The 18,193-nt window shown below is 27.4% G+C and overlaps 2 protein-coding genes across 2 annotated transcripts; one reads left to right on the top strand and one right to left on the bottom strand.

Annotated features, from left to right (window-relative positions):
- Positions 1–6,329: 6,329 nt before the first annotated feature.
- On the top strand, positions 6,330–8,194 carry LOC132944584 (adhesive plaque matrix protein-like). Its single transcript, XM_061014019.1, has 2 exons — positions 6,330–6,444; positions 7,423–8,194. Exons 1-2 carry the CDS (start codon positions 6,430–6,432, stop codon positions 8,074–8,076), a joined length of 669 nt encoding a protein of 222 aa, XP_060870002.1. The 5' UTR covers positions 6,330–6,429; the 3' UTR covers positions 8,077–8,194.
- On the bottom strand, positions 8,183–9,788 carry LOC132945496 (cuticle protein 12.5-like). The gene is made up of 2 exons (XM_061015266.1): positions 9,629–9,788; positions 8,183–8,826 (listed from the first exon to the last, which is right to left on the bottom strand). The coding sequence occupies exons 1-2, from the start codon at positions 9,635–9,637 to the stop codon at positions 8,416–8,418; spliced, it is 420 nt and encodes a 139-aa protein (XP_060871249.1). The 5' UTR covers positions 9,638–9,788; the 3' UTR covers positions 8,183–8,415.
- Between the last annotated feature and the right edge of the window lie 8,405 nt (positions 9,789–18,193).

Genomic DNA, 18,193 nt, shown 5'->3' with positions numbered 1-18,193 from the left:
ATCCATGAAACTACAACCTACGTATTTTACCTACCATTTTAACCTAACCTACTATTGTATCAGTTTATTGAGCTAAACTCAACAATTTGTTTTATCTTGTTGAGTATTTCTGAAAACATGTTAGGTCAGTAGTACAGTACCCACATTAGTTTTTTAATTATATTTTATTTTATTATTCAAAGAATAATTTTGAAGTTAACTATTTAACTTTATGTACTTAGGATAATATAGGCAGTTTCGGATTTTATAGTATTATAAAATAAACGATGTGGGGTAGTAACGCTTCCGTTGGGTGGAAGTAATGTGAAAGCATCCACACGCCGGGTTCACAGAAACAGAGAGAAAAAGGCATGGCCAGATTTAGAGGGGCTACGGGATTTCACAAAATTCAACTTATGAGGGGCCCTCACTAAATAAGTACCTATATGTTCATTGTTATTTATTTAGCAGTAAGTCTACCCTGGCTATGCCCTTAATACATAAAATACATGTACAATTCAAGTTAACATTATAAATATTACATGAATTGGTTTAAGGTATATGATCAAATATAAATTAGTTAAAATGCATTAATAAATTAAAAGAAAGGTCCGCAGATCGCATGGCGCTCGACATCGCCCGGGGCTTAAGAGGCTGGTTGGCCATATAATTGGTTAGTTGGTGGTATGTCAAATTTAAAAAGAAGCAGTGAACGCCGTGAACACTAAAACATATGATATCTTAAAACATATCAGTGATACAAAGACAAATTACTTAATTTTACCATGCATCAACCCATCAAGGAACTTGAAAAGCTATTATCAACAGTACACCTTGACCTTGGTTCAGCCAAAGGAGATAAGTCAACCAAATTAGCAACCGGGGCATTGTCATGTGGTACCCAATCATTTTTAAGTAATTTAACTGGAAAACGCAAAAACTTTTGATTTTTTTTTCAAGCAGCCTTAAAAATTATCAGCAATGTGGGGATCTGAGACAATAACACCATACTCAAAAAAATAGAAACGATCAAAAGCACAAAATAACGCTCTAACGGACATACCTAGATGAAATTCTGTAGCCAACTTCATAACGTAACCAAGAGTTTTAAAAGCCTACAAGCACAAGCTACAGCTTACAAATAATTTATACGTGACAATTACCAAAGTTACAACTAAACGCCTAAATCTACAACACAATCAAAAACACGAGAAATACCTGCAGTCTTGTAAAAGTAATAAGAAGAAACTAGTGAGTAGGTAGGTACCACCGTATCAACCATTTTATATGATTACTATAGTTATAAAGTTTAAATTAAAAAAAGTAAACATTCTTAATAATATATGAGAAGGATAGGTACTAAAATATATACTAACTATTATGAGTTGGCTATTATTTTATTGGAGTGAGTATGTAAATGTTGTACAAAAAGTCACTAATTATCAATACCATATTGAATAATCATTAAATATTATTAAATATTAAATAATGAAATAAGTAGTGATTTCCTTTCAAAAATTGTATATAAAATTAATGAGCATTTTTATGATTTTAAATATGTACCAGTGTATTACATTTGAAACTTATAGCAACTTTATTTCAATGCATATTTTGACGTCACGATATAAACAAAAAATATATTTTGAATTAATTTTTGTTTGTAATAGTGTTCCATATAAAGTCGAGTTTAATTTAAGAGAAAAAAATACTTATACAGGTTATATTTCCACTTTCTATTGTTTGAAACTTCTATAAAAAGTGTTTTATAATTAAAGTGAATAAGTTTCCTTATTTAAACAATAATTAATATTGACTCAACAATTTAATTCAAAAGAAATTTTTTCGAAGTGTTTTCAGCTTTATCTATTTCCAAAATAATTATCTTACACAACGATAACTATTGTATAAGAATATGTTAATGACATTTAGGTATTAAAAATTCATCAAAAAATATTTAAATAAAAATATTACGTCATTTATTTTTAGTTCTTATAATATTATCAGAATTTATGTATTCATGTTTTGTATTCTATATTTCATATAATAAAGTAGCATTTTATAGAAATAGTTCGAAATAAAAATAAATACAATTCCATATTTAAATCTACCTTACTTTAATTAATTTTAAATATTTTCTAAACATATTGTATTTAGAATTAAAATAATAATTTATTATAATAAAATATGCAATTGTAAAAATTCTAGAACTCAACCAATGTTACTGTTACATAATTATTTTATGTTTGTTGCATTTAATAACTTATAATTTATAACAAATAAAATAAAAATAATTCAAAAACCACAATTTCAAGACCAACAAAAAATATATATACATATTATTTTATTTAAACAATTTGTTCTGCCTCCAATATCTATTTGCTTTATTTCCCTCATCGATTATTATTGTTTTCAAAAAAAAGAGGAAAATATAATTTTATATATTATATTGAAGTTAATATACATAAAAGATTTATAGTTTTTTTTTTTTATTTAAGTATCTGGAAATAATTTCTTATAGATGGGCCAAATAAAAAATTATACTATTATTTATTAAAAATCATTTTTGAAAAATCTATCTAATTATTAGTTGTACGTTGTATAATATTTATATTTTATACTACACCAAGCCATCAGCTTTCTATCTGTGACATTAAATTTGTCACCACGTATAAAAAATTCAATCGTTACACATCCTGTATAAACCAATCGTACATCAATAGGTAATCCACCAAATAATTTCACCTCATGAAATACCACAGTGAAATAAATCAATATCGAATTAATAATGCACAGATAATTTTAGTTATCCAGTAGTTTTATGAATGGTGTCTTTATAGTCTCTAAGTTTTTTAGTGAATAAATTTACACTTAATGATTTTTTATTTACTCATCCCTTGCATAGTTATGGCCGCGAACTAGTTAGGAACATCGTATACGTGTGTAATACAACCAATACACAAAAAACAGTGGACACAAATAAAATACCATTTATAATGTCAACAAACACTGATGACAAATTTGTCTTATTCAAAAACAGAAATGCGAGTCATATAGATATAAGTAAAACTGTTAAGTCAAACTGGGTTTGCCAAAATTGGTATAAGGTAACATGCGTAATCTGAATACATCGTAAGTACAGTATCAGAAACGATAATTTCCTAAATCATGTGATTTCTCTGTGATACCATTCACTTTCTATTATAATTCGTTAAAGATGACAAGGTGACGTATTTTGTAACTTTTTTTTAGTGAATAGTTATAGTTATAAAATATTCAATATTCATATTATACGTTAACACTTAATATTATAGTCTTGCTAAATAACAAATACCTATACTATCAGCTTTGCAGGTTCGACTTATAGAAAACCTTTCATAATTTATATTATTTATATTAGACTATAATATTTATTAATTTTTAATTAATATTTAAGTAAATAATGGGCCCCACCGTACAAGTTCATGTGAAGACCCATGTAATCTGAACTGTACTTATGATATCACAAAATCAATGTACGTTTTTACTATATCACATTTCAAAAGTCTATTTAAAATATGTACGTAAAATTGTGTGGGACATATTTTTGTACATTGTGTGTAAATTATAAATTATTTATTATATACTAATACTATATTGAAACAATAATATCAAATATTAGGACTTAATTAATATAAAAATGAAAAACCTTGTTCTCGTTTCTTTATAACATGATGGTGTATTTGTGTACAGATTATGGCATACTGTCTAAGATAATGATATTCTTGTGATTGTGAATAATTGGTAATGAACATTTTAATACTAAAAAACGAGTTATAATTGTATAACTATATCCACTATAGTTTCCTTCAACATGGGAAGTCGAAGGATATTTTATACTGAATTCGAATTCATTTAAATTGTTTGTGTTTTACTGTTTTCTTTATATTGGGCTACATGGAACAAAGGAGACTGAATAAACTGTAAATTGTTTTTTTTATAATATACCTACTCTGTAAGATATCACGTAAAACATTTTCTTATTTTAATTCTTGAACATTGTTTTTAGTAATAAACAAGAAATATTTTAGTGTATGTTTAATTGTATTTTTTTTTTTGTAATACATGCCTATTTAATATTTTTCACTAAACATTATAATATATTGCAATTTTTAAAATAGAATAAATTTTTTACATTTGCGAAAATAAATAGGTAAAATGTATAAATAAGCCTACTAGATGATTTAATGTTTGTGGTTAATTATTTCACGGAAAAATTAAACTTGGAAGTAAAAAACTAAAAACATAACAGTTCGTCACTGAATCAAACAGTGAAATTTTGTTGCAACAAAATATTATATTCCATTTCAATAAATGTCACTTAAAGAACGTACGCATAAAAACCGGATTTACGAGATATTAGAAGTCAACTACCTAATGCGTGTCAATAAATAACAAATACCGACTACGTATTTCTATACACAAAATTACCCATATGTTTAAAATTATAGTACATTGTTTTACGATTTCCGGTATAATCGCAACGACTTGAATATAATATATTGTATCAGATTATACAGTTCCAGTCGACTGTTATCTAATAGTGTTTGACTTTTTAAATTTTATATAATACATAAAAAAAAATGATAGTTTTGAGTACTTTTGAATCATTACTTATAAACTCGAATAAATTAAAACTATGTAATGACAAAATATGTTCTCTTATCTAACTGAACAGTGATGAAATAAAAGTTATGTTGGTTTCATAATTTAAAAAATGTGATGAAGTATAACAGCCCATGTTATAGCTTAAAGACAATTTAAGAGATCATGTTTAACAATAGAAAAAAAACCATCATCCACTATCAGACATTTTTATTTTGAAGACCATTTAGTTGAAAAGTTGTTTTGTCTTTTAGTATATACATGTTTGATCATAAGCGTGCGCAAAATTTCTGGCAGGGTATTCATACATAAGTACATAACACGTTAACACACGCACATATTACGTATATATAATATTCATATTCACACCTAAGTTATAAAAACTAATTTGGATGGGGTAACCTCATTTAAATACATTTACCATAGTAAAAAAGTATTTGATGATTGACTATCAATTATCATAATAATAATATTAAATATTGAGGGTGGCCGGGGCGAGTTCGCCGAGTAGTCCTACCCTGCGCGTGCGCACACTTATGTGTTTGATATTATATGGTGATAACTGATAATTAATTACCTAATTACATGGTATTTTTATTTAGATAAAAACTTCATCAGCAAAATAATATAGTGATGATATAAAAAATGAGAATTCAACATAATACTTCGAATCATTTGAAAATTATTCACACATATATTTGATATGATTGGTCTTTGTTTAGTATAGACTATAGCGGTGGTTTACTAATCAGGTCTAATCTCGCAATAAGACTGTAAAGATTAGAGACGGGATATAATTTAGGGTATATTATCGTTCAATGAAAAGTAATATTTTGAGGATATGCATCATCTACTATCTACCAATATTAACTTCCTTTTATTCTTCTCTTATGATCTATCGCCCATTTTAATCACTCCAACACACATCCAATCCTCTAATTTTTCCTATCAGCTGCTCGTGTTATATTGTCTGACCTTTTATTAATTGATTCTAAATTTTCTTTAAATTATATCATCCCAACTCATCCTATACTAAAAAATTATGGAAAACAAAATACTATGTTCAATGTACATATATTGTATAATATGGGTGATTAATTGAGTGTAATACATAGTTATATATTATATTATATTATATTTATCACATATTCAAAATTAACTAAATTATATAATATTATGTACATTTCTTATTTTCTTATCTTGGTAAAATTATTTCCACCTGAAATTAAAGCACGTCAACGAAAATTATACAACCAACTTGTATTAAAAATGTAGTCACTTTTTAAAATTTGCAACATAATATGATCTACAAGATAAAAGTTCTTAACATACATATTTATTAAAATCACCGGGCAAGAGTAATTAATTAAGTAGGTAATTAAAAAGACCTTATTTACTGCTGAGTTGTGTATTGAAAGGTATTATGTTACCTTTATGGAATATGTACGCAAAGATTGATTGTTGTTGAAAATGTTAACAATTTGGTTTCGAAATGATCATAATAGGAAGAAGATCGGATAAAAATAAAAAGAAAATGTGGTTAATTGTTGTGTAGTAATAACAGTCTTAAGTACATAGAAAAATGCGGTTTCTTAGTGCTTAAGCAACCTTCTAAAACTATTGTATGGCGATATGATGACAACAATAAACAGAAGATTAACATTTTGATTATAATTGTATCAAGATTTCCATCAGAGTATAAAAGACAACGGATCCGTACCAATAGAAGTACAAGCACTTCGACTTTCGATTAGTTAGTATTGTGATTATTTAAAAAAAAATTTACCTAGGTATACCTACTTCGACAACATGATGAAATCCTTGGTAAGTACAGAATTTAACTACAAATCTAATGCCTTTATATTATGTATGTATAACTTTTTTTAAGACTTATAATAACACTATATAGACACATCACATAAGACAGAATATATTATACACGACGTAGGTATAGTACCTAATGATTAATATATTAAATTAAAATAAATCTAAATAATAAATAGGTTATACTACATTAAAAATTAACTTATAACTTATAAGATTTTTAAATTTCAAATAATTATCAATTTATATTTCTAAAAGTTGTAACATTTATCAATAGCTCCTATACCTACCACTAATTATTTACGTTTCTGGTATATAAAAATATACAATATACTCGGGTCTTAGGTAAATGAGCCAAATGTACAATTAATATTATAATTTATAGGTATGAATAATTGAATATCAGTATAAATAAGCTACGCATATTTGTAAAAGTTAAATTAAAATGAATTACCAGTTTTATGAAAATAATTCTAATAAATAATAATTTTAACTAATAACAGGTATTTAACATTACATAATTTATGGTTGTACATTTTAAGACTATTTTTTAGTTTTACTTTTCACTTGTGCTGTTATGTTATTGGATTGATTTTTATTTTATAATTTTGAAATAAATAATAACCATTATAGTAACAATAATAACCTACTTTTATTAAAGCCTAAATAATATAAATAGTTCTATACAATTAAACTTTAAAAAAATGCATATAGGCATTATAGTGAATCTAATGAGTCTAAATAAAACTAAGTTCTTAATGAATTTATACATCAGTATAAAAATTCTATCAACATAATGTTATGCCAATAACTTTGAACAGGATAATCATTTTTTTTATACAATATTGTATTCATTATAATACCTAGGTATTTTTTAGTATAGTAATAATGTTCATCTTAAAATATTCAAAAAAAATATTTTTTGTATGTATGAATTTTTTCTTAGTATTTTTCCTAATATACTCTTATTTTTTATAGATCATCATTACGATCATCGTGGCCGTGGCAGTGGCCGACGAAAAGGGGACAGCAAAACAGGAAAATAACAAGCGTCAAATATCTTCTTACAACGGCGGTACTGCAGCTATCGCACAGCCGTTACAAACGCCACAGCCGACACCTGCTGCGGTAGCGGTCAATAACGCACCTTCGTATCAACCAAGTTATTTACCGACTTGTGTGGTACAACCGTATGGCAATAGCATTTTCACGAATCCGTCGGCACCCGCATATCAGCCTCCGTACTACAACGGACCATCCGAATCGTTTATACCACAATACCAACCACAACAATATCCGATCGCATATCAGCCATCGCAATATCCGATCGGTTATCAGCCACCGCAATATCCGGCCACATACCAGCCACCGCAATATCCGGCCACGTACCAGCCACCACAATATCCGGCCACGTATCAGCCACCGCAATATCCGGCCACATACCAGCCGTCACAATATCCGGCAACGTACCAGCCATCACAATATCCAGCCACGTACCAGCCATCGCAATATCCGGCTACGTACCAGCCGCAACAATCGGGCCAGAGTCCAGTGCCGTATTCGTACAGTTACTTCTCTTCGGCGGCCAACAACGCCAACAACAACGCGCAGTTGTCCACCACCAAGAAGTAGTACGTGTCTTAAACATAATCAACCCCAGAGGATATAGGTACCTATAGGTTTATAATACTGTCATACGTATTTCTGTAAAAATATAAATTTTAATAAACACAAACGGTTTTTAAGAGAATTGAAATCTTTTTTTATTTTATTAATAAATACATAATATAATATTTCATGATAATGCACAAATACTTATATACAAATAAAATAAAATAATATATGATTATTAACAATGATTTACAAATACAATGAATGCCGACGACGACATAGCAATAATTATAGTTCAGATTATATGATTTTTTTTCATTATTGCAACAGTGGATCGGTTGACGAGTTCGATATCATCAATTAGTAGATAGATGGGGCGTAGTACGGGGCCTTGTAGATTGGTGCATGGTGGTAGGACAGAGGGGACGCGTAAGAGATGGGAGCGTGATATGGGAGGGGTGCGTGGTAGGAGAGGGGTGCGTGGTAGGAGAGAGGAGCGTGGTAGGGGAGGGGAGCGTGGTAAGAGAGGGGAGCGTGGTAAGACAGAGGGTAGGACAGTGGTGCGTGGTATTTGAGTGGCGAGACGAAGGACGTGGGCAGAGCCAATGGGGCAGCTGGGTAGGAGAGCGGTGCGTGGTATGCGGGGTATCCGTAGCCCAGTCCGTAGATGCTGCGCTTGTCAGTTGTCTTGGCAGGAGACGCTTGTTGCGGCTTGGCCTCTTCGGCGAATGCGCAGACGGCAAGAGCCAACAATAAAACGGCAGCTACGTACTGAAAACAAGAAAAAACATAATGTTATCTTCATCAGTCATAATAATAATAGCTTATTTACTAAAACAATAAGAGAATAAAGAAGTACATCGTTCATATTATTATTATCATATTATACTGCCGTAGTTGTAAATTTGACAGATAATATTATTATATTCAGTGCCATGGCCGAATTGAAAAGATATTGTAATAATATTAAGTAGGTAACTACTAACTATATTCTATGATAGGTAGGTACTAGTGTACTACCATACCTAATAAAATTGCACTGGTGTAGACATATTATCATAGTGTATCTGGCCCTATACGAGTACCTACGCTATAACATTGATGTTATAATAATTATTGTTAAGTTTTATAAAATCAATAGCAATAGCTAATAAGTAGATACCTAGGTACCTACCTACTATAGGTAATAGTGGTATATTCGACGTTATAACTAATTGTATTAACTGACGATTTAATTTTTTGACTATATAGTATCACAATGATTTCAACTACCTATTTTATACTATAAAGGTATAATATATTGTTAACTAATAATTATAACTTAGTTATACGCAGATGTACTTAAGTATGATACTTAAAATGAATCGTATAGAAGTAAAAAGTACGAACCGTTAAAATACAATTGCGGTTTAAACAGTATGATGTATTGCATGCGAAAAAATAAACTAAACGTCTATGACTTATGAGATGCGTATCGTGAAGTTTATCTATACTTTGAAAAAATAGTGGACTCAAGACTAATGGATTTAATATAATATTAAGTGCGAGAATAAAACGAACAAAATAAACTTACGGATTTCATGGTGGTTGGTTTTAGTTGGTCTGCAAAATGTAGATGAGAGATAATACTGTATTGTGCTTGCTGAAGAAGCTGATTGATTTGTGATCTATTTCAAAGAACTGTTGTGCGTTTTATAGTCCGACAAAACTAGATCAACGGAGCCAGTCAAAGTAGCCGCCCCTGTGCTTAATACCCAAACGGGCCATCTAGTGGTCAGAAAACTTGTTTGCGCTTCGTCACGTCGTGCAATAAAACTATTTTGTCCTTTTTAACACGTAAATTGCATTTCATAATTATTATTGTTATGCACGTAGGTACTACCTAATATAATGTTCTGTGATCTCTAGTCAGTAGCTTTTGTCTTGATGAAAAAATTAAGATCATAAGAATTAAACAAATATTCCCATTTTGAGCACTCCTGCACAGGTATACGCGCAGCCAATATAATATTATAGATTATATCACGTCATAGTTTGCGTGTGTACACAAAAATAGTAAGAAAGGTATAAAAAAAGTGGATTTACGATCTGGAAATGGGCGTCATTTTCTATATCTCTTGTACTTAGTTATTTTTTTAATTGTCACATATTATACGATGGCGCAGGCTTTATGCAATATCCGAAGAAACGTATAGACGATATTTATCAATATGAAATTACTATTGTAATTATTTATTAATTATTATTATCAAATTTAATTGTCACGGTGATTTTGTCAAGAGCATTACTTCATCGCATTCGCAACAATTTGGATCTATCCGGCAAAGCCATGAGCTGGGAATAAAGAAAGTCAATAAAACGGATCCAACAAATTTGATTTAAAATGTTATGCGATAGTCATACTTGATGTATGTATATAGTATATTATATACTTCATTTATAAAAATATTGGACATCCATAAATAATCTTTCAAAATAGAAAACATTGTAATTGAATGTGGTACTTTTATAATACAACTAATAGGTACAAATACAATATTCAGTATTACATATTTATATTTAATTATTTTTGCCAATAAATACCTGTAGTTTATAGTATTTGGGCCTATATAAATAATCACTATAAATGTAGTCTGCGTATTTTTCATTTTTAAGAATGATTCCACTCATTACCTAGTGATAATTTATTATTTTCATTAATTAATTTGATATAAATATAAAATTTTAAAATGAAAACATTTTAAAGGTTAATTCAATAACAAGCTAACCTGACCATTAACGGGTTAAACTTAAAAAGTTAATTTGGTTATAACTTTGTAACTTAACTTGTAACTTTTGGGTTTCCGATAATTAAACTACCTACTTAATTAACTTTTTGTTTTTGTTAATTAACATGAAATCAACTAATTAATTTTTCATTTAAGTTGGTTAATTTTATTTTTCAATTTTATTGTATTTTATAACATTGCAAACAATTTTATTTTCACGTCAAAAGTATTTTGGATTTTGATTGGTGTGAATTGTTTTTATAATAATGACGAAAAACTTCGATGAAGTTCTATATATAGAAATACTGTATAATTACTATATTACAGTTTTGTGTTGGTACAAATTGAAGGAGGCTAATGTTATATAAAAAAAAAATGATGAATAAAACTTTTTTTTTAATTTACTTAATAAAAATTTAAAAAAATATGTGTACTTAACATTACTATAATTGCTTAACTAAGTTAATCAAAAATTTAATTAACTTTAAACTTTTTTTTATTCATTTTGAATTTTTTAAACCATTAACTTCCTCAGCTTTGAATTAACAAGTTTATTATTAAAATATTAACTTAACCTTTCCAAATTAGCTGAAACGTACTTAATATATCAAACAAATTAAGAATTCTTCTTTATTTTATTATACTAGTGTATTTTTTTTTAGATTTTTAGGTTAATTAAATGTTTTTATTAGAAGACTCAAAATATGACCTTTTTGTTGAATTAGTTAGATACCTATATGAATGGTAAAATGCTTTAAGTTATTCAAAAATTAGAATTCAAATACACATTAAAATATTTATTTTGAGTTTGAAATTGGATCAAACTCAATATAATATTTTATTAAAAATAAAAAACATCCTTGATCTAAATAAAACTTGTTTAAATATACGATAATAAAAATTACTGAAGCATATCAATATCAGAAATCTAAAAATCAATTTTATATAATGTTATATCCACTTTATACAATTTCATAAGCTATATTATATCAGGTATAAAACCTTTTTATTATTATTAATATTTAGTTAAAACATTTACTTAATAAAATGCATTTCTCTTAACAATTTATATATTAAATCTAATATTTAATCCTAGAAGTATAAATCTATTTAAGTATTAACTGCTGGCCATAAATCCACTATACGTATTTAGGTTATTAACAAAGGTTTTAAATTGTATTCATACAAATAATTTACATCTATATAATATTATAGTTCACTATAGGAATTTAAAAAATTAAATTATACAGAAATATAATTTCTGTGAATTTTATAATGTAAATATAATATATATGCTACTGTTGATCTATATTCTACAAAACATTTAGTTTTTCCGAAAAAGTTAAAAAAAAACAAATCCAAACAAACAAAACAACAAACAATGAAAAAACTAGAAACTGCAAGAAAATATTTAGTCAATAATGTTTAAATAAGTCAATAATGTAATATTGTAACATAACATCACTCGATATCGTATAATAAAAAAAGATTGGTAAAATATCCTTAAATTATTTTTATAGTCGTTATAGAAGTTATATTAACTATTTATTAATTTAACGTCTCATATAAAAAAAAATAAAAAAAAACTATTAATTTGTTTCTTTATTCAGTATACATTTTGATTGGTATAATATAAATAAAATATAAATGTATATTCATTGGGGGCTTCATTTGTATGATACAACTGTCAACTATGCAAGGGTGTGCAATGTGCATTTGCCATTTGCACACCATAGAATATAAATACTTTTACCTAACCTACAGGTTTGTTATTAAAATTAAAATTGATACACGTTTTTATAACTTAAATAATAACATTTTGATGGGTTTAGACATATTAAATGATAAAATTTATAATTTTTTTTAAATTTTAATTAATCTCCTTCGTGAACGTTTTTATTATTTAAATTATAACTGTCTATTTTACTTTCTTGATTTTTAATCATGTAAGTATGGTAATTGAAATGAAAAAAGTCTGAATTTTGAAAACTTCAAGAATATGTATCAAATAGGAAAATAATAAAATGTAACTCAGTAATGATGAGTAGGTGGGTAATTTAGCTAGTTTTAACATTAAATAATAATGAGAGAGATTTGATATCACACCCAAGTGGTATAACCACTTGAATCCATAAAAACGTTGGTGTGAATAGTACTAAAATTTCTATTTTTTAACTTTTCTCCTAAACTGTGATAGCTAGAAAGTTGATTGATAACTCATTAAAAAAGGTATTTTCAAGTAAAATATACTACATGTAGAATTGAAATTTTTTTAAAAAAATTATTTAATTTTTCACAGTTAAAAAAAAGAGCTATTTTTTGCTAGAGTTTCATTGAGCGATGTAGATTTCCGAAACTGGAGAACGGATTTTGTTGTTTGGGGTCTTGTTGGATTAACATTGACTAGGAGAAGTGCAGTGAAGATTTTAAGATTTTTATCTCCAATCGTTAATTCACTACAAAGCTGTAAAGCTGAAAAACATCAAAAAACGCCCAATAAAATTTGTTTTAATTCTTTTTAATGTTCTGAAGTCAATTAACTATTAAAGATAAAGTTCTGAAAATCTTCACTGCACTTCTCCTAACCAATGTGAATTTAACAAGACCTCAAGCAACAAAATCCGCTCTCCGAAACCGGAGATCTATCTCACTAAATGAAAATAAAAATTTGTGGGGCTGTTCGCACAGACATTTTCTGGATTCAAATTGTTATTATACCACTTGGGTGTGATATCAGTTAAAAAATTTCTAAAAATTAAAAATCAAGAAAGTTTACATACCGATCCCTGACTTGGCAATCGTTTTTTTTTTTACGGCATTTTCTATTAAAAAAAATAAATTACCGAAATGTTTTCTGTGTTGAATAGGTAATTTAATGTTAAATTATTATTGTCTATTAAGCATTCATCTTAAAATTGACTACCTTGATTTTCTAATTAACACTATGAATAAATTTATCCATTCCATTAATACAGTAAAAGTTTGAAAAAAAAAATACAAAAAGGATATTTATTTACACAAATACGGCGCAACAGTTCAAACCCCTATAATATAATATTAATACAACATGCAATAATACGCATAACAGCCATAATATATTATAATATGTGAGTATTGCCAAGGTAAACTATATTAATTCATATTTCATATCTATTCGACAATTATAATATTATAAAAAATATATGGATAATCATATTATTACCGTATTCATACTAATAATAAAATAGTTACAATGCTGTTTGGTTGTATCAAACAAATATTTAGGGGCATTATTTTATATTATATTATATTCAGTTGAAACATTATAATAATGTAGGACGTAAGTATAATACTATAATCTAACATTTAAAAACATATCGTTAATATTTTAGAGTATTAAAAATATTTTAAAGTACCTAATTACCTATTGTTTATAAATTGCAATTTGGATACTAATAAATAATACTTTATTTCATAAATGTATTTAGTTACTTAGTATGTACAATATAATTATTAATTTATTATATTTGATTTGTAAACTGGTTAATAGATATGTTAATTATTTAAAAATGAAAATAAACATTATATGATATATATATGCATGTAAATATTAGTTTAAAATTAAGTTTATTGTAAATAAAACTATTTTATTTATATATAATATTATATAACAGTTAGATTGTCATAATCTCGTATGTGCAGTGTATGTGATTGACATAAATAATTGTACTCGTTCTCCTCGCTGCCCTAAGTAAGATTCCGGAACCTGACTGCAACCAGACTTGAGACATATGCCAATGAATATAGTCTAGGGCTTGAATTTCCATGCATTAGCATATATTTTTTTTACTCTAATCCAAATAGGTACATTGTTTGTCAGTTATGTCTACGATTTGTATACGTTTTTATATTCCATAATTTTAAATAATTTAATCAAAATGTTTATACCTAACTGTATATTTAGAGTTTTTGAATATTTATTTTAAAACACTAATGTAAAAAAACTGACATGGCCGGTTACATCGAACAAAATGTTATTATGAACGCGTTTTGCCGTGGAGATACAAAATTCAAATTTTCTACTGTGCATTAGATCTTTTTAACCGAATAATTTAATTTAATGTATTTATTATTTTATAATTTTTAATTAATATTTGAATGATGATCTATTTTAGTTCTTAGTACCTACCTGCATGCGTTGTTGTATAATATTATATCGTGTATATTATTATAAACTTCCTACTGTCCATAATAATTTATTTTGCTTTTAATTTATTAAATTGTACAGTAATAATTGTGTGTGTGTAACAAATTGCCTTGACTGTTGAACACGTGGGGTACATACACAGAATGTCAGAATACTCCATAGTAGTAAGCAGACTTTAGTTTATATTAGTCTATGGGTGCTATTGTGTTGTATCTTAATTTCTACTATGGTTACTAATGAAATCAATTTGTTTTTCTACTTCAGAGTAATATATGATAATAATTTATTTGTCTACTTAATTAAATGGCCATCTTTGTTTTAGATTCGTATTCCGAGGCAGAGTTATTCTATAACTTTTATTAAACTAGCATGTTTAAATGTTTAATACCTATTAATTATTTATAAGGTATATTCTTTTTCTCATGTCTGTATGTATTTTTTTTTTTTTTTTTTTTTTTTTTTTTTTTTTTTATTGGGTAACCCGCGGCAACATAGGCCATTGGGTGTGGGGAGGGCACTGTAGGTTTTATATTGGGTAGGTTTGGTAGGTTTTATATTGGGTAGGTTGGTACACGTGTGTGTTGTGTTTGGCAGAATTTCTAATGGGGCACCCGTAGGTTTCTGCCGTGCCCCGGGGTGGGGGGATGGCGGCACTTGTTCTCCGGACACCGTGACTTGCACGGAGAAAAATGCCGCCCAGTGGTCGAGGATCGAACTCGGACCGGCTGTGCCGAATCCGTCGCGTTAGACCACTCGGCCACCTCGTCCCCCCTCTGTATGTATTATAGTAATAAAACTAACATGTATCCAAACTATTATAAAAAATAATTTTCAATATTAGATTTTACAAATCCTCGTCTAAAAAGGTCATAAAAAATAATAATATACTAGGTAAGGGGGATGTACGCAGAAAAAAAAATGTGGGGCTTTTTAAAAAATAAAATGTTTATAATTTTAACCAGGGTTCAGACCGTCAATCATATTTACAACAACTTCAAAAACAAATTCAAGACACCAAAAACACCACCCCCCGCGTATGACGACACTCTTACTCGGCATAATAGTATAATTTTCATTAGCTCTGTATAGAGATATTGTAATAAATTGGAATACATCGTATGTAATTGATTAATTTAATTAGTTATTTAACATTTTAACCCATAATTTGTATTTACGCTTCACGCACTACGTTATTAAGTTATTCATACCTACATATTTGTTAACTTGTTTTGACGTTGTCCAAGATAAATCATCATTACTTTAATTTTGTACGATTTTTTTCGTTTAATACATTTTAATAAATTTTATTATACTAATAAATTGACATGATTTTATTTATAATTATAATTTATTAATATCACGGGTCTGTGCTCTAATAACGGCACCATATTATCAGTTTTAGCCATCTGTACATTTGTTGTTCAATAGCAAATATATAAATATATATTATAATATAATAATTTTATTTATACATTTATAATATTGTGAATATTTTAAGTAATAAATTTAAACTCAAATATTAGGAAATGATTTTTTTCAAATGTATATTTTAGTACTTTTTTGAAAACCCATACACGATAAATATAATCGAAATAATAATGCTTAGATTTTCAACTTCAGTAATTTTTAGTAAGTGAATCTATAGTTGGTGCATTAAAGAGATGAAAATTTAAAATTAATAGTTTTCAAAAACTACTGGACCCCCCCCCCAAAAAAAAAAAAAAAAAAATTAATGGACAACAGGTAGATTTTTGGTGTAGTTAAAAAATGACTAACAGTAGATACTTGAAATTTTCTCGGAATTTTAATAGTAACATTTTATATGGGCGGGACCCGTTTCGCCTAAATTTTGTTTCTATATATATGATTCCCGTTTTGCCCAGAGTAGTTTAGACCAATTTAAAATTAAGTTGGCAATGATTATAAATTATAATATTTTAATATTTGAGTATCATATTTAGCGTTATCCAGAAAACACCACGAGGAGGCGTTACTTTTTTTTTTCGAAACATATTTGTTTTTCGCAAAAGAAATAAATTTAACAAATTTAAAATTTAGTCAAAATATTTATAAAAACGTATTATTAAAAAATCAAATTTACCCCATAATAAAAATCTACACATTTAATAAAATCGATTTTAATCGTTCAAAATATTTTTATTAATACTTGCACTTCATTTTTAAAATTATTACACATACTTTTGTGTACTTGTCTAGTTGTCTGTATAGATCGCGTAATTAGCACCATTTCTTCTTGGCGTTTGCTAAAATATAATATTTGACTGAACTATTACCAACTTAATTTTAAATTGGTCTAAACTGCTCTGGGTGAAACGGGAATCATATAGAAACAAAGTTTGGGCGAAAAGGGGACGGTCACTTATGGGCGAAACGGGCTACAACCTTTTATGTACACCATAAAATGTTCAAAATATTTTTTTACTTCTTGATCTATTTAAAAACAATTGAAAGTAGAAATTCTGTTTATTTGTTTCTAAAAATATCGATAAGACTTTTTTCGTTGGGTTAAAAAGCTTTATAATTTAATACAAAGTTCCTCATAAGTTTTTAAAACAGTAACTCAATAATGTTAAAGATACATGGAAACGCTTTTTTTTTTTAAGGTATTAAAAATTTAAATTTTGATAACATTTTTTAGTCAAAAATCCTTGTTTTTCATAATCTAACCAAAAAATCTAAATATTATATAAACACAGTGTTTTTAATAAAGATATTATGTTCAAATTTGTATGAATTTGATATTTAAACGAAAAATAACGAATTTAGTTATTTTTTTGTAATTTAAAAATATTATCATAATATAAGCATGGTAGCTTTGGTAGACTCTCTTCGCTCAGAATCGTTTTTCGTATACAATGATTTTTATATTTTATATCATAGAATTCAAATTGAACGATGAGTCATTATGCCATTATGGTTATAGTAATCCACACGACATCTAATGTCCTAATGTACAAGTGTACAACACAGAGGTACGCACTTGCCCACTTTTTTTTCTTGTAACTGTCTAAAAACCAGCACACATATTAATATTATATTATATTGTATTATATACTTTAAATTGTTTTAATTTTGTAATTTATAATAACACAAATAACATTAAAAATAAATTTATATTTAAAATATCAATGTTTTTAATATTTTATCATATTATATATTATTA

The sequence above is a fragment of the Metopolophium dirhodum genome, chromosome 5, assembly GCF_019925205.1.
Source record: "Metopolophium dirhodum isolate CAU chromosome 5, ASM1992520v1, whole genome shotgun sequence".
NCBI classification, from domain to species: domain Eukaryota; kingdom Metazoa; phylum Arthropoda; class Insecta; order Hemiptera; family Aphididae; genus Metopolophium; species Metopolophium dirhodum.
This window is presented reverse-complemented; position numbering and strand designations above follow the sequence as displayed.